Source organism: Peromyscus leucopus, chromosome 4, assembly GCF_004664715.2.
Source record: "Peromyscus leucopus breed LL Stock chromosome 4, UCI_PerLeu_2.1, whole genome shotgun sequence".
In the NCBI taxonomy this organism is placed as follows: Eukaryota; Metazoa; Chordata; class Mammalia; order Rodentia; family Cricetidae; genus Peromyscus; species Peromyscus leucopus.
In genome coordinates this window covers 130,617,179-130,640,911 of record NC_051066.1, presented here as the reverse complement: position 1 = coordinate 130,640,911, position 23,733 = coordinate 130,617,179, and the positions used below count along the sequence as shown (strand labels likewise).

At 46.8% G+C, this 23,733-nt stretch overlaps 1 protein-coding gene across 1 annotated transcript in view; it reads left to right on the top strand.

The window, feature by feature from the left end:
* The first annotated feature begins 317 nt into the window (after positions 1 to 317).
* The window catches only part of Snta1 (syntrophin alpha 1), a 37,283-nt gene continuing 13,867 nt past the window's right edge, over positions 318 to 23,733 (top strand). The window contains exons 1-2 of the mRNA XM_028888919.2: positions 318 to 747; positions 4,376 to 4,561. Of these exons, the coding sequence (XP_028744752.1) occupies positions 456 to 747; positions 4,376 to 4,561 (478 nt within the window). The 5' untranslated portion in view covers positions 318 to 455. The remainder of the gene's footprint in view (positions 748 to 4,375; positions 4,562 to 23,733) is intronic.

Genomic DNA, 23,733 nt, shown 5'->3' with positions numbered 1-23,733 from the left:
AACGCTCAAAGTCTCGCTCAGGGATCCTTGATTTCTTTTTCTTGTCCTTCTGCCTCCACGAGCTACGGTCCAGTCCTCGACGGCGCACCGAACCCGATCCTTGGGTTGCCCCATCCACAGAATCCGGTCCCTTTATGTCCCCGCCAAGCACCCCGCACCCCCAACCTCCTCCTCTAACTTTGTGGCCTCTCGGCGACGCGGTTCTGACCCACTCCCAAGCGGTCCGCAGAGCATCCTTAGGTTACCCAGCAGCTTCTCCTCGGTCTCTCCCGGGGCCCCGCCCCCGTTAGCACCGCCCCCGACAGCCTGTCCTCCGAAGCTCCGCCCCCCGAGGCCCGGGGTAGGGTGGCCGCTGGCTCAGCAGCCTTGCCGCCCTCTGCCCTGGGCGCTGGGTCGGAGCCGGCCGGGTACCGTGGGACCCGGCGAGCGCAGCGGACTGGGACTTCGAGGCGAAGATGGCGTCAGGCAGGCGCGCTCCGCGCACCGGGCTGCTGGAACTGCGCGCCGGGGCGGGCTCCGGGGCAGGAGGCGAGAGGTGGCAGCGGGTGTTGCTCACTCTGGCGGAGGACGCGCTGACCGTGAGCCCCGCCGACGGCGAGCCCGGCCCGGAGCCCGAGCCCGCGCAGTTCAACGGCGCCGCTGAGCCAGGCACGGCGCCCCCGCAGCTGTCAGAGGCGCTGCTGCTCCAGCGGCGCCGCGTGACGGTGCGCAAGGCCGACGCCGGCGGGCTGGGCATCAGCATCAAGGGTAGGTGCGGGGCACTGAGGGCGTGAGGTCGTGGTGTCTGTGCTGCTGCGAAGCGCTCAAGGGTCACGGGGCCTGGCAGAGCACGGGGATTAGATAGCCAAATGCCTTCTTTCTGTCTGAGGTGGAGCAGAGAGATTGAGGGGAGGAAGGAACGGAGTGAGGGAGGAGGAGCACCAAGGTCGGAAGGGGCTTGGGGAGTTGGAGGTCTGACAGGGGTCTCTGAAGACACAAGTATGGAAGTGTGTGGGCACACCAAGGACATGGCTTCGTAGTTCTGTGTTGCAGCAAAATGGTAGCTATGGGTATCAGGGCATGAGGATCCTCAGGAAGGCAGACGGGCGAAAGGAGATAGGGGCCTGGGACACTACTTAGGACAAGAAGAGGGAAATCCTGGGACACAACCTGGGTGCACAGGTGGAGGCCTGGAGTCTAGGAACTCAGTGTGGATGAAGTCACAGGCATAGTCCCAGAGAAGGGGCCGGGAACAACCTAGACATCTTGGGCTCCAGAAGGTTGTACGCCTAGGCTGCGAGTCGCGATGGCTGGGTTTGATTCTCCTCACCTGCCCATGTATACCATGGACAAGCGGGGAGAGGGTGAACCCAGAGTTGCCATTCATTCCTGATAGTTCTTAGTCTCCAAGACTGACAGCTGTTTGACAGGGTCTCATGTATCCCAGGCTGGCCTCATAGTCACTATGTAGCAAAGGATAACACTGAAGTAATCCCAGAGTGCTGGGATTACTGGTATGTGCTGCTAAAATAGGTTTATGTTGTGCTGAGGATCAAGAGCTTTATACCTGGTAGGCAAGCACTTTACCAACCGACTACTTCCCCAGCTCATGTAGGCTGCAACTGGAGTTCTAAAGCTCTGTGTGAACGTGGACAAGTCACTTCCTATCTCTGGATCTGTTTTGGTAACTATATGATGAGGATGGTTCTGAGAGCAGAGCTTGCCACATGTGGCGAGAGGAAAAGAGGCCAGGAGGGACTCTCAAAAACAACTAAACATGGTGCTTAAAATCCATGTGCATTCCCAGCTGCTGGGTTCACCATTCCTGCCCATCTGCCTGTCTGTTTCAGCCCTCAACAGACTGTCAGCCCCCCCCCTTTTTTTTTTTTTTTTTTTTTTTTAAATTGAATGAGTCCATATATTCCCCAGCCTCCTGGGAGCTGGCTGTGTTCATTGATACCTTGTCTAGACTTTGGCCCAGGTTAGGAAGTGGGCATGGTGGTGAATGCCACTGTGTGCTAGGAGATGTTGTGTCCGTTATACTTTGCCCATGCTCTATTTCACCTTGACCATCAGTGATGAAAGGCGTCGAGTTTAATCTCCATTTTACAGGAGAAGAAACTGAGACTCAAAAGGGAGAAATGATTTTCCCAGGATCAGTCAGTGAACAGCAGAACCAGCATTTAAATCTTAACTATAGAGCCTCCATTGCCCTAAAGATTGCCCAGGGAGTAAGTTCTTTCTAGGGAAGGATAAATTCCTGGGCAGTTAACCCCAAGAGTCTAAAGGGGGAACAGGAAAACAGGGAGTGGGTACCAGCTTTAATCCTAAACTCTAGTATAGGCTAGGGAAACACAGCAATTAAAAAAAATACACTCAGTGTCTTAGAGCAGGGAGGAACTTAGAGTGCCTATAGAGTTCCACTTTTCAGACAGACAGACTGACTCTCAGAGGAGCAGGGTCTTGTCAAGGTACAGAGACACTGCCCAGATCTGCACTTCCAGGTGACTGGAAGGGTATTTTCATGGGACTTTAGGGAAAGTAGCAGTTTCATCCAGTTCCTCCTGGATTGAAGACTGGGCTCCTGTTGCCATGGTAACTTCCCTTCTGGGGTCCAGCTGAGTCCAAGGCAGCTGGGAATGGTCATAGCTTCAAATGGAATGGAAGTCCTTACTTTTAGGTGAGGAGGCTAGATATAAATAGAAACACCTTCCTCTACGAGGCCTCAAGCCTTGTGCCGTGCCATGAGCAACTGTGGGGCCTGGGTGGGGGTTGGGAGAGGTGTTCTATCTAGGCTCAGATGTCACTGACTTATGTAACCTTGAAACAATGACCTCTTGCTCTGTGCCACTAGTCTCTCATCTTCAGGACTTTGAGGATGGGCCAGGAATGTGATATCTGAGGGTCTGACTTGAGTCTACACAGGGTTGAGCATTGATTTTTCTTTTTTGGATACTGTTTTGCTATGTAGCCCATACTGTCCTGAAACTTCTTATGTGGAATAGGTTGGTCTTGAATTTGCAGTAATCCTTTATCCTCTGCCACCTCGGTGCTGGGATTACAAGTATGTACCACCATGTCCAGCCCCGATGGCTATTTATTTTAAAAAGACATTTGTTCTGGGCGTGGTGACACACGCCTTTGATCTTAGCACTCCAGAGGCAGAGGCAGGTGGATCTCTCTGAGTTTCAGACTAGCCTGTTAGACAGTGGGTTCCAGGCCAGTCAGGGCTGCAGAGAGTGAGACCCTTTCTCAAACAAACAAAACCACAAACAAAATAAGCAAAAGACATTTGAGGGCTGGTGAGATGGCTCAGAAGCAGTGGTTCTCAACCTTCCTAACGCTTTGACCTTTTAACGCAGTTCCTCATGTTGTGGTGACCCCCAACTGTAAAATGATTTTCGTTGCTACTTTATAACTGTAAATTTGCTACTGTTATGAATCATGATGTAAATATCTGATGTGACCCCTGTGAAAGGGTCATTTGACCCCCAAAGGAGTTGCGAGCCACAGATTGAGAACCACTGCCTCAGAGGGTAAAGGTGGCTGCTGTCAAGACTGATGACTGGATTGATTCCCAGGACCCAGATGGTGGAAGGAGGGAACCAACTTCTGCAGGTTGTCCTCTGACCCCCACAAACAGCACATGAGTGTTTGTATACATGCATACAGACACAAAGAAAATATGTATCAAATTCTTTAAAATGGCATTTGAGATTTGGAAACAATAAAGTAGTCCAGTAAAATGTATTATTTTCTTGTATCAGAGATGAGTTTCAGATATACTTTTGAAATTTCTATAACTTAAGGCCTTCCTTTCCAGTGTGAATTTTGGTTAGTAAAGCCCATTTAATTAATTAATTTATTTTTGAGATGGTCTTATTTATCTATCCCAGGCTGGCCTCAAACTCCTTCCCTACATAGCTGAGGATGGTTGAACCCCTGGTCTCTCCCCCTCCCCTGCTCCTTTCCCCACCTCTTCCCAAGTGCTGGGATAAAAGGCATTCTGTACCACACCCAGCTCTGGATTCTAAACTTGATGATTGTAGAAGAGGTCCTTCAGGCCATAGCAACCACTACTTTTCCCTGAACTCCAGACTGGGGGTATCAGTAAATTTTCATACTGTGGGAAATTGCTTACAATCCAAAACGTTGAAAAAAAGAATCAGTAAAGTAGTGAACCAACAAAACATTTAAACAAGAGGTCCAGGAGCCAAACTATAGCACTATGGGCTTAGAAAATATTTTATTAGCCTGTTTTGCTGTATCTTTGGGTGGCTGTGTACTCAAGGCAATCTATTCCTGCCTAAGCCTCCTGAATGCAATTTCACCTTGATAAGTTTCCCATCTGTTGAAACACCTGCCTCAGTTTCCTCTTCCTTCTGTGCCTGTGCAGGGGGCCGGGAGAACAAGATGCCTATTCTCATTTCCAAGATCTTCAAGGGACTGGCAGCAGACCAGACAGAGGCCCTCTTTGTTGGGGATGCCATCCTGTCTGTGAATGGTGAAGATCTGTCCTCTGCCACCCATGATGAAGCGGTACAGGCCCTCAAGAAGACAGGCAAGGAGGTGGTGCTGGAGGGTGAGTACCAGGGTACAGATCCCAGAGGGCTGGGAAGGGCTGTTTTTAACTTCTTTCCTGCTTCCTCCAGGCCTCAAGTGGCTCCAGCCTGGCCTTGAGGGATGGGATGTGGGCATGAAAATAGAATCAGGACCCACCTGGGGTCATCTTGGGCTGCTGGAAGGAGAGAAGCACAGAGCTAAGTAGGTCTGGTTTGTATTTCTTGTCTCTCATTCACTAGTAGTGTGGTCTGGGGCAAATTGCCTCATTTCTAAGAACCTTAATTTCCTCTTAAATGAGACCGTAGCTCCTGGCTCTCTGGGCTGTGAACAGGATTTGTCACCCGGTGAGTGGCTAAGGGCAGGGGAAGAGTGGGGACTGGGAAAGGACAACTGGATTCTTTGCTGAAGGGCTGCTGGAGCTTTTTTAATTCCAGGCTCTTTTATCATCCTGAGGCCCTCAAGTCCTGAGATTTGTCCACTATGTAGTGACCCATCACATCCAGTGAGGACCTTCCCTGGGTGGCTCCCTCCGCGCGTCGTCCATGTGTGGTCTTGGAGACACTCACTTTCCCTGGGTCTCAGTCTCTCTATTGTTGAATAGCAACCCTGTGATGTGGTTATTTGTTATCTGCCTTTTGACACTCTCAGGAGGTTTCTGCTTTGCTCAGCCCTTTCCTCAGACTCCACTCTGTCAGCTCCAAACGCCTGTGGGGGCCTGAAGAATGTATCTTTGGCCTCTTGCCCAGAACAGGAACCCAGAGATGGTGGGGGCTGATGCACAATGCCATGGCTAGCAGAGCTGCTGAGCTCAGTCCCAGACCCAAATCCTGCCAAGTTTCTCCAAAGGGTCTCCAAGACGCCACAGAAGTAAAGAGGCTTTGGGACCCTGGGTGACCTTTGCCACTTTTAAACATTTATTTTTATCTTATGTGAATGGGTGTTTTGCCTGCCTGTATGTCTGTGCACTATGTATGTGGATAGTACCTTGGTCCTCAATGATCTACTCTTTACAACTGAGCTATTGCTCCAGACCCTCACCTTTGCCATTCTTGTGGCCCAAGACCTTAACTCCCACTTAGTTTTATTTTATTTGATATTTTAGGCATATCTGTAACTAGTATTGATACATTTATTTATTTCATTGTACATAGTAGTTTTGTTTTTCAGTCTAGAATGTTAGTCCTTAAAAGCTTAAGTATACCAATTAGTTACATGTATAATATAATCAAGGCCAGGCAGAGGCAGTGAATCCTGGTACTCTAATCCTAGCACTCAGGAAGCAGAGGCAGGAAGACTTTGTGAGTTCAAGGCCAGTCTGATCTACATAGAGTGTTACAGGTCAGCTCGAGCTACATAATGAAACCCTGTCTCAAGGAGAAAAAGAAAAAGTTGGGATGGAGAGATGGTTCAGCAGTTAAGAACACTTACTCCTCTTCTAGAGGATTGAGTTTGGTTCCCAGCTCCCACGTGGTGGTTCACAACTACCTGAAACTCCAGTTCCAGGGGATCCAACACCCTCTTCTGACCTCTGGGGGCATGCAAGTGGGGCACATATCTACATACAGGCAAAATACATGTTTAAAAAAAATGAGGCTGGAGAGATGGCTCAGAAGTTGAGAGCACTGGCTGCTCTTCCAGAGGTCCTGAGTTCAATTCCTAGCAACCATGTGGTGGCTCACAACCATCTGTAATGAGATTAGTGTATCTTCAAGGATACATGCAGACAGAACACTGTATACATAATAAATAAATAAATCTAAAAAAAATGAATAAACCTAATAAAAAGGAAAAAAGTCATATTCCCAGGGCCTTGGCCTGCCAGGTAGCATTCCTCTAGTGAACTATATCCCTAGCCCCTATCAGTCATACTGTGACAGTACAACCAACAAACAGGATCATACATGTTATGGATATGAGCGAGACTTTCCACTTCAGACAACTTATTATTTTGATGTTTATAGCCAGTGATGTGATTTAAAGTAGTTGACATTAATTGAAATGTCACATTTTATTGTTTTTTTTTTTTTTTTTTTTTTTTTTTTTTTTTGGTTTTTTCGAGACAGGGTTTCTCTGTGTAGCTTTGCGCCTTTCCTGGAGCTCACTTGGTAGCCCAGGCTGGCCTGGAACTCACAGAGATCCGCCTGCCTCTGCCTCCCGAGTGCTGGGATTTATTGTATTTTTTAAAGGAGGTAGGATTTATATTAAGCTTATGGTTTGAAGGGGTAAAGTAAAAAAAAGAAAAAAAAAAAGGCAGGAAGATATGACTGGGTTTATGGCAGTGACGACATGCACTTGGGACTGCTCACATCAAGATGGATCACATTACAGGGGATGAAAAAGCTTCTTTAGTCTCTGCTGCTTGAAGCTTTTTGTTTGTTCATTTTGAGACAGGGTTTCTCTGTGTAGCCTTGGCTGTCCTGAAACTCACTCTATAGACCAGGCTGGCCTCGAACTCACAGAGATCCGCCTGCCTCTGTCTCCCAAGTGCTGGGATTAAAGGCGTGTGTCACCACCACTGACCTCCTAGGATTATATGTCTTAATCACTATGTTCTGCTTTCCAGTTTTTCTTACTTGAATCCTCATTTCCTCTCCCTCCCTCTCCCAGCTCCCTGTTGTGTTATGGCGGTGGAAGCCGGGGCTGAACTTAAGGCTCACATATTCTAGGCAGATTATCTACCACTGAGCTCTGTTCCCAGCCCTGAGTGGAAGTGGGGAGTTTTCTTCAAGACAGCACCACAGGCTGATGGGGTGGGGGTGGGGGTGGGGGGCTATGTTGGGTGAGGAACTGGGTTCAAGTCTGCACTGCAGGAGTAATTGGAAAAACCTGGAGGACAGAAGGATGCAGGGTTGCACTTATTCCTTGAGACTTTGAGGCATTTGTATGAGTTAGGCACTCAATTTTCCCTATTCGGAACCAGGGCTCTTAGGAGCTTCCCAGGGCCTAGGTTCCCTGAGAGCCCAGTCACTGGCCACGTTGTTCTCAGCTTCCCAATCCCCCAACCTACTCCTAAGGCTACTTGGAAGAACCATGGAAGGCTGACTTGTCATTTGGATGTGAACTTGGCAAGCAAGGCAGCTTGGTGGATATAGAATCCCTGAGAATGTCCAGTAAGGACAGGTGTCATCAGTGAGCTCTAGGTGTTTCTCATAGGCCTCCTTCCCTGGCCTGAGGTGAGGGCTCGTCTTGACCTCAGCCACCCCAGCATGCCTCCTAGAACTTTTTTTCTGCTAAGTCAGGGATCTGCACAAATCTTCTGAGCCTGTTTTCAGCCACAGGGATATGCTTGTGACTAGAGCCTGGGTGTAAGCTGGCAGCCAACAGGCCTCTGTCTGCTGCTTAGAGCGGCTCATTGTGTGTGCGGATCTCACGCCAGGACTAGCCTGGCCCCTTGGAGACCAGGCCAGGGAGAAGAGGGAGGGATACCTACAAGGAAAATGCCCTTCTTTCTTTCATTCTTTTTCCAATTTGGCTGAACATACGGACAGTGACAGTAGTGAATCTGTCATGCATTGGAAAAGAATACTAAGGCACGGAGGCCGGAGAGATGGCTCAGCAGAGGACCTGAGTTCAATTCCCAGCACCCACATGGTGGCCACAACCATCTGTAATAGGAGCCGGTGCCCTCTTCTGTCATGTAGGCATCCATGCAAGTAGAGCATTCACATACATTAAAAAAAAAACAAACCAAAAACAACAACAACAACAACAAAAAAAAAACCAAGGCACAGTAAAAACTCATAAAGTAAGTCTAAGTGCTTTATTCAAAGTGAGAAAGTTACATGTCATACAGAGATTATGGCTTTTGTTTTGTTTTGTTTTTGAGACAGGGTTTCTCTGTGAAGCCTTGTCTGTCCTGGAACTCACTCTGTACACCAGGCTGACCTCGAACTCACGGAGATCTGCCTGTTTCTGCCTCCTGAGTGCTGGGATAAAAGATGTGTGTCACCACCGCCTGGTTTTTAAAGATTTAAACACAAAGATGGCCAGGATGGAACAAACCTGTAATCTCAGGTACTCATGAGACTGAACAAGAGGATCTCTTGAGCCCAGACATGCAGAGACATCTTGGGCAACACAGTGAGACCCTGTCTATTTTTTGGTTTTTCAAAACAGGTTTCTCTGTGTATCCCTGGCTGTCCTGGAACTCACTCTGGAGACCAGGCTGGCCTTGAACTCACAGAGATCCACCTGCCTCTTCTTCCTGAGTGCAGGGACTAAAGACATGCACCACCTCTGCAGGCTTCTGTCTTTAAATTCCAGCACTCGGGAGGCAGAGGCAGGTGGATCTCTGAGTTCAAGGCCAGTCTGGTCTCTAGGACGGCCAGAGCTACATAAAGAAACCCTGTCTCGAACTCCCACCCTACCCCCAAAAGAAAGAAAGGAAAAAGAAGGGATGCTGGATTCGTGTGCTTCCTAAGTGCAGCTCTTATTGCTAATCAAAGAAACTTCCTTTTGCAGTGGTCAGGTGCTATTTTAGAGAGCCACAGCTGGTCAAGGTTCAGAGCATAAGTCACTTTGGTGTGCCCAGCCTCCAATGGGACACCTGTAACATAGCCTCTACGCCCAAGGCTAAAGGAAAATAGAGAAACGGGGTGGAAAGATTGTAGGAGCCAGAGGACCATGGGAACTGCCAGGAGATAGAATCTTCTGGATATGGTAGGGATGCTGTAACCATGAACTCTCAATAATATGGTTGCCTGCCTGCACAAGAGCACAGCAAGCTGACATGCCAGCATGGACGGGGGTGGGGGGGTGGGGGGGACGTCCAGAAGTCCTCACCCCCATTGAAGAGCTACAGGCAGTTAATGGCTACTGAAGGAGAGTCGGTTTTCTTTAGGGGTGGTTCTCCTGATGGGGACATTTGTGTAGAAATGTGTGTATGTGTGCGTGAACAATAATAATTATAGCAGAGGAGGACATGTGTTTGAGAAGGGGATATAGTGGAAGGGGACACGAGAAGACTTGGAGGGGTAGCATTGATATAATTACAGTGTACCCATGTATGAAATTCTCAAAGAAATGTAGAGTTGATATGCTGCTGAAATTAAAAAAACAAAACAAAACATTTGTTTTGTTTTGTTTTTTGAGACAGGATTTCTCTGTGTAGCTTTGGAGCTATCCTAGAACTCACTCTGTAGACCAGGCTGGCCTCGAACTCACAGAGATCTGTCTGCGTAAGGCATGTGCCACCACCGCCCAGCTGCTTCTGAATTTTTTTTGTGTGTGTGTTTTTGTTTTTGTTTTTGTTTTTCGAGACAAGGTTTCTCTGTGTAGCTTTGCGCCTTTTCCTAGAACTCACTTGGTAGCCCAGGCTGGCCTCGAACTCACAGAGATCCACCTGCCTCTGCCTCCCGAGTGCTGGGATTAAAGGCATGCGCCACCACTGCCCGGCTTTGCTTCTGAAATTTTTAAGGATAGTGACTAGAAGAATTAAAAAAGGGGCTGGAGAGATGGCTCAGAGGTTAAGAGCACCACTTGCTCTTCCAAAGGTCTTGAGTTCAATTCCCAGCAACCACATGATAGCTCACAACCATCTGTAATGATATCTGGTGCCCTCTTCTGGCCTGCAGGGCTATGTGCAGACAGAACACTGTATACATAATAAATAAATAAATCTTAAAAAAAAAAAAGAATTAAAAAAAAAAAAAAGCTAGGTTGCACTGGGGAGGCCTAAGTGATGAGAGTCCCTTTCCTACACTATAGGAATGTTTGCTCTCAGGTAGATCTCTTAAAACTTTGACTTACTTTACCAGAGAGTTTCTCCTACTTGAAATGCACACAATCATCTTATTTATTAGTTTTTGCAAATAAAATGTAGAGAAATGTTAAAAATTAGAGTGTAAAGAACTGGTGAGATTGCTGGTGATTAAGTGTGTTTACTGCTCAGAGAACTTGAGTTCCATTCCAAGTACCCACATGGAGTGCCTCACAACTGCCTGTGAATCCAGCTCCACGGAATCTGACACCCTCTTCTGGCCTTTATGAGTGCTAGCACACTGTGACATACATTCACACAGACAGACATAAATAAAAATAAATTTATCTTTTTTTTTTTTAAAGTAAGAAAACAAAAAGAAGAAAAAGTTAAAGGTTGACCCTGGTGACGACACATGCTTTTAATCCTGAGCACTCAAAAGGCCGAGGTAGAAGAATTGCTGTGAGTTTCAGGCCAGCCTGGACTATAAGTAAGACTCTGAATCTAGCTGGGCAGTGGTGGCACATGCCTTTGATCCCAGCACTCAGGAGGCACAGGCAGGTGGATCTCTGTGAGTTCGAGGCCAGCCTGGGTGAGTTCCAGGAAAGGTGCCAAAGCTACACAGAGAAACCCTGTCTCAAAAACAAACAAGGGCGGCGGCGGCGGCGGCGGCGGCGGCGGCGGCGGCGGCGGCGGCGGCGGCGCACGCCTTTAATCCCAGCACTCAGGAGGCAGAGGCAGGCGGATCTCTGTGAGTTCGAGGCCAGCCTGGTCTACAGAGTGAGATCCAGGAAAGGCTCAAAGCTACACAGAGAAACCCTGTCTCAAAAAAACCAAAAAAAAAAAAAACAAACAAAAAACAGCAAACAAACAAACAAGAAAATAAAAAGAAAAGGAAAAATAAAAAAAGACACAAGTATATATTAGCATGTAAATAAATGTTCATGATAAAAGCCTAGAATAACAGGAATTGCTATTTTTTTATATTATTTATATGATAGTTTTAAATTATGTGTATATGCATGTGCCTTCAGAGGCCAGAAGAAGGGTGGCCCCTCTTCTGTAGCTGTAGTTAGCAGAGTGAGCCACCTGGTGTGGGCGCTGGAAACTGAACTGCAGCCATCTGCAAGAGCAGGAAGTTTTCCTAACCACTGAGCATCTCTCCAGCTTTGAGAACAAAGTTTCTTAAGTCCTGCAGAATCTAAGAAGATTCTCACTCCTATTGAACTGATTCTAACTGGTTACGGAGGCCACTATTGCCTCAGTCTTGGATAATACTCTTTGCCATGCTTCTCCCCCCCCCCCCCAAGATTAAGTAATACTGCATGTAGGCTAGATGGTGGTGGCAGCAAACGTGTTTAATCCCAGGACTTGCAGGGGTGGGGAGGTGGGGGTCGGCTCTACAAAGGCAGGCAGATCTCTGAGTTTGAGGTTAGCCTAATCCACAGAGCAAGTTCTAGGACAGCCAGGACTACACAGAGAAACCTTGTCTCGAACCCTTCCAGTAACAAACAAGCAAACAGAATAATGCATGTAAAGTTGAGGCTAGCGCATTCATCAGGTTGAGATAGTACATTTCAAGCATCTAGTATAGAACCCCGCCCCCCCCCCACGCCCCCTATGCCAGTGCTGGGAATCAAACACAGGGCCTCAGGGCCAGGTATACACAGAGAAACTATCTCAAAAACAAAAAAGAAAAACAAAACCCAGGGCCCTATGTATGACTGGCAAGCACTGTATCACTGAGCTGTTCCTCCAATCTAGAAGCTCTCTGAGAGCAGAAGCCGTTGTATTCTGAGCCCTCCGGCCCCCTCGAGGGCTGGCAATGAGCTCTGTACAGCTTGGATCTTGAGAGTGTTTGAAGATGGATCAGCAGGGTATGTTTCTGGCCTTTTTTTTTACTTTCCCGCTAACATTCATGATTGCAGCTGTCATTCCTAAATCTTTAAGAAAGTCCCCAGGCTCATTCTGGCTTGTGAAATTGGGGCTCCTCTGTTCTGGGTCCTTGGAACTCTGAGGCCAGCCAGCTCTGGCTCTTCCTCTGGGAGACAGACACTTCCTATGTGTCCCATGTGATTTGGCTGCATGTGTTAACAGCTTCAAAGTGGATGTAGTTAATTTGGGGTTACCTTTTCAGCGGAGCTGAGTGTTCTGTGCCCCTTAGGTGTCAGAGGGACTTCTGTGCCTGGAACAGACATAAATGGAACCCCTGTCTGGGTCTCCCATGAATGCAAAGACCTGTTGTTCTGACCATTGTTTTCAAGGAGACATTTTTTTGGCTGCACACACATAACTTTGGATCACGTGACTCCCCACAGACAAAACTTGGCCTAATCCAGCGCTGGCCTGATCTGCAGAACTCAATTGAAATGCTTGTGGCTATTGCCAGGGAGATGGCTCAACACGTAAAGGCGCGCGCTGCCAAGCCTAAAGACTGGAGTCCCGTCCCCAGAACCCACATGTTGGAGGAAGAGAACGGACTCCTGCCAGTTGTCCTCTGACCTCTGTACACGTGTGTTCATACACATAAACACACACAGTAAATAGGATTTCATAAAAATAGTTAGGGCTGGGAAGTAGCACAGTGGCGGTACTTACTGCCCCACACCATCACCTCCCCAAACAAAACAAACAGAAAGACTGCTGGGTCTTTAGATGCAGGTTGCTTGCCTAAGGTCACACTTGCCGGGTTCTAATTGTGAGTTCCAGGCAAGCCAGGGCTACAGAGTGAGATTCTTCCCACGAAAGGAGGAGGAGAAGGGAGAAGAAGAAGGAGGAGGAGAAGGGAGAAGGAAGGGAAGAGGAGGAGGAGGAGATTTTAGCTCAGATCTCTCGGAAGTGATGTTCTTTTTTTTTTTGTTGCTTTTGTTCCTTTTTTTATGCACAGGCTTTCTCTGTGTAGCCCTGGCTGGCCTGGAACTCACAGAGATCCTCCTGCCTCTGCCTCCCAAGTGCTGGGATTAAAGGCGTGCGCCACCACTGCCTGGCTGGAAGTGATGTTCTTAAATATCCCTACTGCAAGGCATATGGCTCTCTAAGGTCTAGTTTAACCTTTACAAAAGAACTTTAATCTTTCACTGAATAGGTGAAGTTAGGCATCTTAGCTACTCCTCTCATTGCTGTGATAAGATCACTGACAAAGAGCACCTTAAGGAAGGAAGGGTATGTACAGTTCATCTGGTAGAGAGGTGGCAGGTCACAGTGCATCTGAAGTCCATAGGCAGACAGAGATGAACGCTGGCACTCAGCTAGCTTTCTCTTTTTATGCTTCCACAACTCTAGCCCATGAATTGTTATTAGCCACATCTACGGTGGGACTTCTCACCTCAATGAACCTAATACAGAAAATCCCTCACAGATGTGCCCAGGGGCTTGTCTCTTGGTTATTTTAGGTCCTGTCAGTTTTGATAATTAACATTCACTATCATGTTAGGTGAAAGTATGTGAGAGAATTGGGCTTGGTGCTTGATCAACACCAATAAATGCTCCTTTTATTGGGAGTGGTGGCTCCCACCCTTAATCCCAGCACTCTGGAGCACTCTGGAGGCAGAGGCAGGAGGATCTCTCTGGCCAGCCTGCTCTACAAAGCAAGTTCCAGGCCAGCCAGGACTCTGTTACACAGAGAAACCCTGTCTTCAAAAACCAAAACCAAAGCAAAACAAACAAACAAAAAATTCTAAATGAGCCGGGCGGTGGTGGCGCATGCCTTTAATCCCAGCACTCGGGAGGCAGAGCCAGGCGGATCTCTGTGAGTTCAAGGCCAGCCTGGGCTACCAAGTGAGTTCCAGGAAAGGCGCAGAGCTACACAGAGAAACCCTGTCTCAAAAAAAAAAATTCTAAATAATAGAGCTCATCAGATGGCGGATGATGGCCTCAGTTCAATCCCCATAACCCGCCCAGAGACTGGACTCTAAGCTCCCCATGGGTCCCATAACTCATGTGTCTTTGCAGTCACATATATACACACTTCTCTGCTTCCGTCACACACACAAAATTAAAAGATTTTAGAACTCTGAATCTAGGATTTCTGTGTTGAAAGGGGCCTTAACTATGGATTTTTTACATTTATTTCTTTATACATCTGTGTGTGCATGCATGAGTATGCCTTTGCATCATGGCGCACATGCGGAGGTCAGAGGGCAGCTTGGACATCAGATTGTCAGGCTAGGCTGCAAGCATCTTTACCCGCTGAACCCTCTCCAAGGCCCCAGTGGTATATTTTGAAAAATAAAGTTGGTGTTTTAAAAATTAAAAAGCAGCATATACTCCCCCAAATGAAACAACCTCATAGTCTTGGCTCAGTGGTGGAGCACTTGCTCAGATACATAGGACCTTGGGAGGTGGAGGCAGGAGGAGGAGTTCAAGGCCAGCCTGGGCTACATGAGACCATGTTTCAACAACAATAAGAACAAAAACCAAACAACCAACCCCCTTCACAGTGATAACCTCTGTTGATATCTTTACATCAGGGAACTTTATATGCTTGAGCTTACAAGTTATGGACTTATAACTTTTTGAGATGGCGGTCTTGTTATGCAGCCCTGGTTATCCCTGTGTAGACCATCTCTGGCTAGTCTTAGCAATCTTGCCTCAGTCTCTCAAATGTGTCACTATATCTGGCTTGCTTATTTTATTTTATTTTTTTAGTGCTAGGTATCTTGCCGCATCTAGGTTGTATGCTATGCAGTAGGAATATTTTGTTTTTTTTGAGACAGGGTTTCTCTGTGTAGTTTTGGTGCCTGTCGTGGATCTCGCTCTGTAGACCAGGCTGGCCTTGAACTCACGGAGATCCGCCTGTCTCTGCCTCCCAAGTGCTGGGATTCAAGGTGTGCGCCACCACCGCCCGGTGCAGTGGGAATATTTAAGAACATTGCTTCTGAGAGATCTGAGCTCAAAATTTATATTCATTTTTATCTTCTATCTATCTATCTACCTATCTACCTATCTATCTATCTATCTATCTATCTATCTATCTATCTATCTATCTTTACTTTTGAGAGATTCTCCCTCTGTAGCTCTGACTTACCTGGAGCTCGCTATGTAGACTAGGCAGGTGTGACTTTAGGTAAGTAACCTCACCTGAGCTTCAGTGTCCTCATTTATCTGAGGAGATTAACCATGTGCCTCACTTGAGGGGGTGGCATTGGGCATCCAACGAAGTGACCCAGGGAAGGCACTCAGCGAAGTGCCTAGCATGCTTTGGTATCTTGTACCTGGGGACCTGCCCATGTTAAACAAATGTGCTAGTCTCTTTTTTTTTCTTAATTAAAATTTTAATTATATGTGTGTATGGTTATGGGTATGTACATCTGAGTCTCAAGTACCCATAGAGGCCTGAGGCATTGAACCCTGGAGCTGGAATTAACAGGCAGTTGTGAGCTACTCAACATAATTTCTGGGAACTGAACTCAGGTCCTTGTAGCTAGAGTTTCCCTGCCTTGCCCACAGTCAGGACAAATCTTTGTCACCTGCCAGTCCCACAGCCACTCAGACCCAACCAAGTAAACACAGAGACTTATATTGCTTACAAACTGTATGGCCGTGGCAGGCTTCTTGCTAACTCTTCTTATAGCTTAAATTAATCCATTTCCATAAGTCTATACCTTGCCACGTGGCTGGTGGCTTGCTGGCGTCTTCACATGCTGCTGGTCATGGCGGCGGCTGCAGTGTCTCTCCGCCTCAGCCTTCTGCTTCCCAGAATTCTCCTCTCTCCTTGTCCCACCTACTTCCTGCCTGGCCACTGGCCAACCAGTGTTTTATTTATTGACCAATCAGAGCAATTTGACATATAGACCGTCCCACAGCACTTCCCCTTTCTTTTTTTTTTTAAAAGGAAGGTTTTAACTTTTACACATCTCCAAAGTCAGCTTGGTATATTTGGGAATTTGGGCGTAGCTTCTCTTACTACTTCCTGCTGGAGGGGGGCGCTGTATCTTATGGGGACACAAAGAAAATTTTAGGATCATGGAGTAGTCCGTGACTTGAAACGATTCTGGATGTTGGATCATCTGGGCCATGGTGTCATCGGAGACCTTTCAGGTGGTCTTGGCTGGTCAAACCTGATGTATCTTAATCTGGAACAAATCCATAGCCTCTGGCTTTCTGTAGAAACAAAAGCAGAGCCTCCTTTCCAAAGCAACATATCCTTACATCCACATTTTGAAGTCAAGGTACCTTTAAAATATACATTTTGGCATAACTCAACAGCTTTTGTAATCAAATGTTTTTCTTCAGTTACAAATATCAAAGAGAACATAATCCAGATTCTCTGTGTGGTAGCCATCTTTATGTGGCTTATGTTTTATATTACCTTGAGCCTATTGCTTTAAACTGCAGCCTTCTTAGCACTGTGGCTGCTGGCTCCGCCCACTTCAGCTTCCCAACATGGCGGTGGTACGTTTTCCGCCAGCTCTGGGAGCCATCAACTCTCAGAAATAGTGGGTCTATGCTTCTTATCAAAGCAGCGTGTAGCCCAGAAACCTCTTTTTGTTTTCTACTAGCAAAGGCTAAATCCACCATGCAGCTTAATGTGCCACTTGCAGAGGCCTCATTCCCGCCATACTGCAGACCGAGCTCACACGCTAGGAACCCGCCAGTAGCTCAAACCGGCAGCTGCTGCTCATTTGAGAGAGACAATTAGGAAGCTGTTTTTAGCTCCATTTTAGAATCTTTTCTCAGGTTTTAGGTGGAAACTCTTGCCCATTTGGGCGCCATTTGTAGCTAGAGTTTCCCTGCCTTGCCCACAGTCAGGACAAATCTTTGTCACCTGCCAGTCCCACAGCCACTCAGACCCAACCAAGTAAACACAGAGACTTATATTGCTTACAAACTGTATGGCCGTGGCAGGCTTCTTGCTAACTCTTCTTATAGCTTAAATTAATCCATTTCCATAAGTCTATACCTTGCCACGTGGCTGGTGGCTTGCTGGCATCTTCACATGCTGCTGGTCATGGCGGCGGCTGCAGTGTCTCTCCGCCTCAGCCTTCTGCTTCCCAGAATTCTCCTCTCTCCTTGTCCCACCTACTTCCTGCCTGGCCACTGGCCAACCAGTGTTTTATTTATTGACCAATCAGAGCAATTTGACATATAGACCGTCCCACAGCAGGTCCTCTTGCAAAATAGTACATGTCATTAACCACTAAGCCCCATTGCTTAGTTTTTAAATTACACTCTTGTTTATTTTGTGTGTTCATGTGTGTATGATGTTCATGTGTATGTATCACTGTGCATGTGTGGAGGTCAGAGGACAACTTGTGGGAGTCGGTTTCCTCCTTCTAGTGTGTGGGCCCAAGAGATTATGCTCAGGTATTAGGCTTGACAGCATGCACCTTTGCCTGCCGAGACATCGCACGGGCCCTCTAGCATCGTCTTCTTGTTTGTGTAGCCTCTTCAGCGCGATTGCAGGTTAGTTCTACCATGTTTGGCTCATTCATTCTTCTGGCAAATATTTCCTGTTTCCTCCTGATCCAGGACTGGATGCAGATACCTGGGCACAGCACCATGTCCGACAGTTAGGGAGTTCACGTCTTGTTTTGTGCTGTTGATGTTCATCATGGACACACATCCTGTCCATAGGCTCTTGTATCCTAGATGATCCTGATGTGGCCTTTTCACGTACCTGTGAATACATATTTGGAGTGTGGTTCCTCAGAGGACTACCCTTAGAATAAAGGGTTCATCTGCCTTTAGAATCTTACTAAATGCTCCTTCCATTCCACATCTGTAAGACAGGTGAAGTAAAATGAGATTTTATTCTCCAAGGTGTAGTATGGGGTCTCTGCTGGTCAGTCAGCATACAGGAGTCCAAAAACTATTTTTAGTCCAGCCTTGCTAAACCAGCAGGCCCTTAAAGGTTATCCCTCCTGCGCGTTGGAATCCCAAGCCTTCTGTATTCCACCAGCCTCAGGGCAGGGACTTTGAATCCTCACAATGCCTTGTTGCAAGAACTATCATATTAGTGCCCATTAAATAGGAAAAGTGACAGGTTTAGAGAGACTTTGAGAGATACCAAGGCTAGAGACCAAGTGACAGGGCCTGGACTCAAATACTTATCTGGGTATTACCACTTTGCCCACTCCCTTACACTGTTATGCCAAGAACAGCAGAAGTAGTGTAACCATACCTCTATTGAAGACCTATTCTATGGAAGACAGGCAAACAGTGTGGCTTATCATCCTGTGAGGCAGATGCATATTAGTTCCATTTTAAAAATGAGGAACTAAGGGCGGAAGAGATGGATCTAAAGGTAGACTTTTGCTGCTAGGCCCAAAGATTGGGGACCCACATGGTTCAAGGGGAGAACCAACCCCACAAGTTATCCTCTGACTTCCATGTGTGCACTATGCCTACATAGTGTGCATGCATGTACTTGCACACACACATTAAATAAAAATGAAATAATAAAAAAATTAGGGTTAAAAAATAGGGGTCATGCCGGGCGGTGGTGGCGCACGCCTTGAATCCCAGCACTCCGGAGGCAGAGCCAGGCGGATCTCTGTGAGTTCGAGGCCAGCCTGGTCTACCAAGTGAGTTCCAGGAAAGGCGCAAAGCTACACAGAGAAACCCTGTCTTAAAAAACAAAAACAAAAAAAAAAAAATAGGGGTCAGAGAGATGTCTTCACAGTTAAGAATGTGTATTACAAGCTGGGTAGTAGCTCACGCCTTTAATCCCAGCACTCAGGAGGTAGAGGCAGGCAGATCTCTGAGTTCTGAGCTCTTGTAGAAGACCTGAAATTGGTTCTCAGCACCCACATTGGCAGTTTACACAGCTTATAACTCCAAGTCTAAAGGGATCCAATGCCTTTAGCCTCTGAGGGCATCTATATTTAGGTGCACATACCTCCTACCCCATTCTTAAATGTAATAAAAATAAAAATCATGTAAAGTTAAATGCTTGCATATCTGTAAGTGCACTTTTATGGCTACCCTCAGAGGCCAGAAGAGGGTGTGAGATTCCCTACAGGTGGACTTCTTTAAGGTTGTGAGCAGTCATGTGGGTGCTGGGAACTGAACTTGGGTTCTCTTCAAGAGCAGCAAGTGCTCCTAACCACTGAGCCATCTCTCCAGTCCTAATAAAAATAAATCTTTTCAAAAATTCTGTTAGGGTCCGATGTGGCGGTGCACGCCTTTAATCCTAGCACTTGGGAGACAGAGGCAGGCAGATTGAGTTCCAGGTCAGCCTGGTCTACAGAGAGAGTTCTAGGGCAGGAAGGGCTACACAGAGAAACCCTGTCTTAAAAAACAAAACCCCAAATAAACAACATAAAAATTCTATTTTTTTAAAATTTTATTCATATATGTGCTTTGCCTGCATGAATGTCTGTGCACCACATGCATGCTTGGTGCCTGAGGAAGTGGTGAGCCTCCATGTGGGTACTGGGAATCAAACGAATGTCCTCTGCAAGAACAAGTGCTCTTAACCACTGAGCCAACTCTCCAGTGTGGTGATATTGTGTTCCCCAATATGTCCTGCACCCTAATAAATTTGTCTGGGGTCAGAGAACAGAACAGCCACTAGACAGACATAGAGGCCAGAAAATGGTGGCACTCACACCTTTAATCCTGTCACTTAGGAGGCAGAGATCCATCCGGATCTCTGTGAGTTCAAAGCCACACAGGAACCAGCCAGGTATGGTGACTCATGCCTTTAATCCCAGGAAGTGATGGCAGAAAGCAGAAAGGTATATAAAGAGTGAGGACCAGGAACTAGAGCTGGTTAAGCTTTTAGGCCTTTAGCAGCAGCTCATTTGGATGAGGACTCAGAGGTTTCCAGTCTGAGGAAACAGGATCAGCTGAGGAACTGAGGTGATGTGGCTGTGGCTTGTTCTGCTTCTCTGATCTTCCAGCATTCACCCCAATACCTGGCTCTGGATTTGTTTTTATTAATAAGAACTTCTAAGATTTGTGCTACACTCCAGGCCCTATTAATTTTTTTTTTTAAGTGAGGGACTAACTGGGCATGTCTGAAACCTCAGCATTTGGGAGGCTAAGGACCACTAGTTCATGGCCAGTATGAACCGCATGTAATGAGACCCTGCCTTAAAGAGCAGAAAAGAGCCAGGTGAATGGTTGTGCACACCTGTCATTCCAGCACTTGGGGTGTAGAGACAAGAGTATTACGAGTTAAAGGTTACTCCCTGCTCTGTGGCCGCTGCTCAGGAAGGACATCGAGGAGCTCTGATGGCTGATGGAGATTGCCAGCACTCAAGTGGTCCAGCCTGGTGGTGACACAATCTTCAGAAAGATCATCGAAAAGAAATCCCCCACCAAGATCATCTTTTCTTTCATGACATTTCTCCTCAAGCACCAACACTTTCTGGTGATACCCAAGAATCTTATAGCCCAGATTTCTTTCTTTTCTTTTTTCTTTTCTTTTCTTTTCTCTTCTCTTCTCTTCTCTTCTCTTCTCTTCTCTTCTCTTCTCTTCTCTTTTCTTTCTTTCTTTCTTTCTTTCTTTCTTTCTTTCTTTCTTTCTTTCTTTCTTTCTTTCTTCCTTTCTTTCTTTTTGGAGAAATGTGCTCGGGAATCTGGGCCTGAACTGGGTTATCACATGGCGGTGGATGAAGGTACAGATGGGCAACAGTCTGTCTATCATATTCATCTCCATGTTCTTGGGGTCGGCAGATGAATTGGTCTCCTGGTTAAAGCATGTTGGGGGTAATTTTCCCTTCTTTAGGTAGTGAGTCAGTTGGCAGGCTCAAATATGTTAAGTGCCACACATAGTTTTGCCTGTGTGTGTGGAGAAATTGAAGAGATCATTTAAAATCCTGTGCCTAATGAAAGACATTGTTACAAAAAAAAAGAGTTCAAGGTTGTCCTCAGGCATTTGAGACCTTATTCACAAAAGAAGGAAGGAAAGAAAGAAAGGGAAAAAGAAGAAAAGAGAAAGAAGGAAAAAAGGAAAGGTAGATTCAGGAACAAACAAACAAACAAAGAAAAAAGGACATCAAGGCTCATAGTGGTTATGTCATAAAACAAGGACATTAAACCAAGCCCCCAGAGACCACAACTATGTTCTCGTTCCAGGCCTTTCAATACCCATTCCTTCGACAAGCGTCCTTTCTTTCCCATACGCCTCCCTTCTTCCTCCTTTCTTCTTCCCTTCCCCCAGGCTCTTGGGTGTGCTAGGTAAGCACTCTGCCAAAGAGCAATGCCTTTCTCACATCACAGAACACATTTCTTGGTTGTTCAATACTAGGGATTCCCATGTAGTCCAAATAGTTTTCTAGTGGGGCATTTGTTTTTACTCTATGTATATGAATGTGTTGTCTGTGTGTATGTATGTTACGTGTGTGCCTGGCACCCTTAGAAGGTAGGGGCAGCCCCAGGGACTGGAGTTAAGGACAGTTGTGAGGCACCATGTGGGTGCTGGGAACCAAACCTGCGTCTTTGGGTAAAACAGTAAGGTCTCTTAACCACTGAACCCATCCCTCCAGTCCCTACATGGTTTTGTTTTGGTTTTGGTTTTGGTTTTTTTGAGACAGGGTTTCTCCATGTATCACTGGCTGTCTTTGAGCTCACTCTCTAGACCAGGTAGGCCTTGAACTCAGAGATTCACTTGCTTCTGCCTGAGTGCTGGGATTAAACATGCGAACCACTATTGCTTGGCCTATATGGTTCTTGATCTTGCTCTTCATGCCTCAGCCATGAGTGCTGGCATTGTAGGCACGCATTACTATACTTGGTTATTGTTATTCTCCTGCTACCTAGTGTATGTCAAATGTATAGTAGAAGCTGGGTGTACCCTGGCAAATGAGATTGGGTTCCTCTGTTCACAGTATTGACATTTGGGTTAGAGTATAGAGGCCTTAGATTAGTAAAAAGATGAGCCCATAGTATAATTTCAACAGGGGAAGTAGCCACCCACTCTGAACAGACAGGGAACAGGTTGAGCCTAGCCAACAGATTTTCCAAGATTCCAGGCCAGGACATTTAGTCACGGGCACTTACTGAGCCCTGGGATGCATTCTGAACATTTCTGCATTGAGCCAAAACAAATGTGACTCCTCTCAGCAAGACACATGAGACTCTGTGCTCTTCAGTTAAAGTGAGCAGGGGTATGGGCCTTACTCCGTTGTAGAATCTAGTAAATGCCTTGAGTGGAATCTCTTCCTGTGTCCTGGGGCCAGGGCTCACCTCTGGTTTCCTTCATTACCTTCAGTTTCCTGTGTGAGCTTTACCAGGCTGCTAGGTCAGAGACTTGGCTGGGGAGAATGTAGACTCTGGCTGGGCCTATATCCTTGTAGATTCCACGATCCTGGCCACCAGCCATGGTCATGTCCTCAGTTCTGGAAGCCATACTCTGTAGGCAGTCCCACCCTCTCTGCTCAGATGAGTCAGGCAGAAATCAGAGTGGGGAGGAACTGGGCTATTTATGGCCAAACTCTGGGGCCTCCACATTTCCACCCTCATTCAGGGAGAGGCCACTTGGTCTGTGAAATCCAAGCCCTGTTTCTGGCACCAGCTGGAACACTTCTCATTTATAGTATGTTCCTGTGGGAATGGAGAAAGATGATCTGGTTCTGGGACAGCCAGACAAGCAGTGACTCTAACAGTGTCTTTGGCTTCAGAGTTGACAAATGTTCATTTGCTGAACATGTAGCACAGGAGAAGCCTGCTGGATTCTGAGGACATAGATGAGTCACATGAAGTTCTTGCCCTCCCAGTGTTCTCTCCAGGTGGGGACACTGACCTCAAGGGACTGGAGTTGGGTTCCTCGTAGCCACACAAAGTGACTCACAACCACCTGTAACTTCAGCTCTAAGGAATCCAACACCTCCAGCCTCCACAGGCTCCCGTTAGACAGGTGCAACGAAGCAGCCATTTTTCTGTTTGTCTCCCCTCTCCTTGCTTTCTGTTTTGTGACATAAGGAATGATTGACTTGAGTTATGGCAGCCCTCCTGTGGCTGTGAGGGCAAAGTCAAGAGTAAGACCCAGACTAGATTGTCACACAGATCCCCTGAACTAAAGCTAAATTACCTTCCTTAACTTTTTTTTTTTCCTGTTCAGTCATTTGAGACAGGACCTAATTCTGTAGCCCAGGTTAGCCTAGAACTCTTGGCAATTCAACTACCTTAGACTCTCTCAAGTGAGCCAGGGATTATAGATGTGAGCCACAATGCCTCCTCAAGATTTCTGTCTGTCTGTCTGTATCATTCTAATAGGCTAGATTGATCTTAGACTCCCTATATAGTCAAGGATGACTCTGAATCTCTGAATTCCTCAAGCCTGGCCATGCTCAAGCTTTTCTCTTTGTTTCTCTCTCTCTCTCTCTCTCTCTCTCTCTCTCTCTCTCTCTCTCTCTCTCTCTCTCTCCTTCCTCCCTTCCTTTCCTCCCTCCCTCCTTTCTTTTCTTTTCTTCTCTCTTCTCTTTTTCTTTTCTTTTCTTTCATACAGGTTTTGTCTGTAACAGTTTCGATAGTCCTGGAACTCACTCACTCTGTAGTTCAGGCTGTGAACTCAGAGATCCACCTGCCTCTGCCTCCCAAGTGCT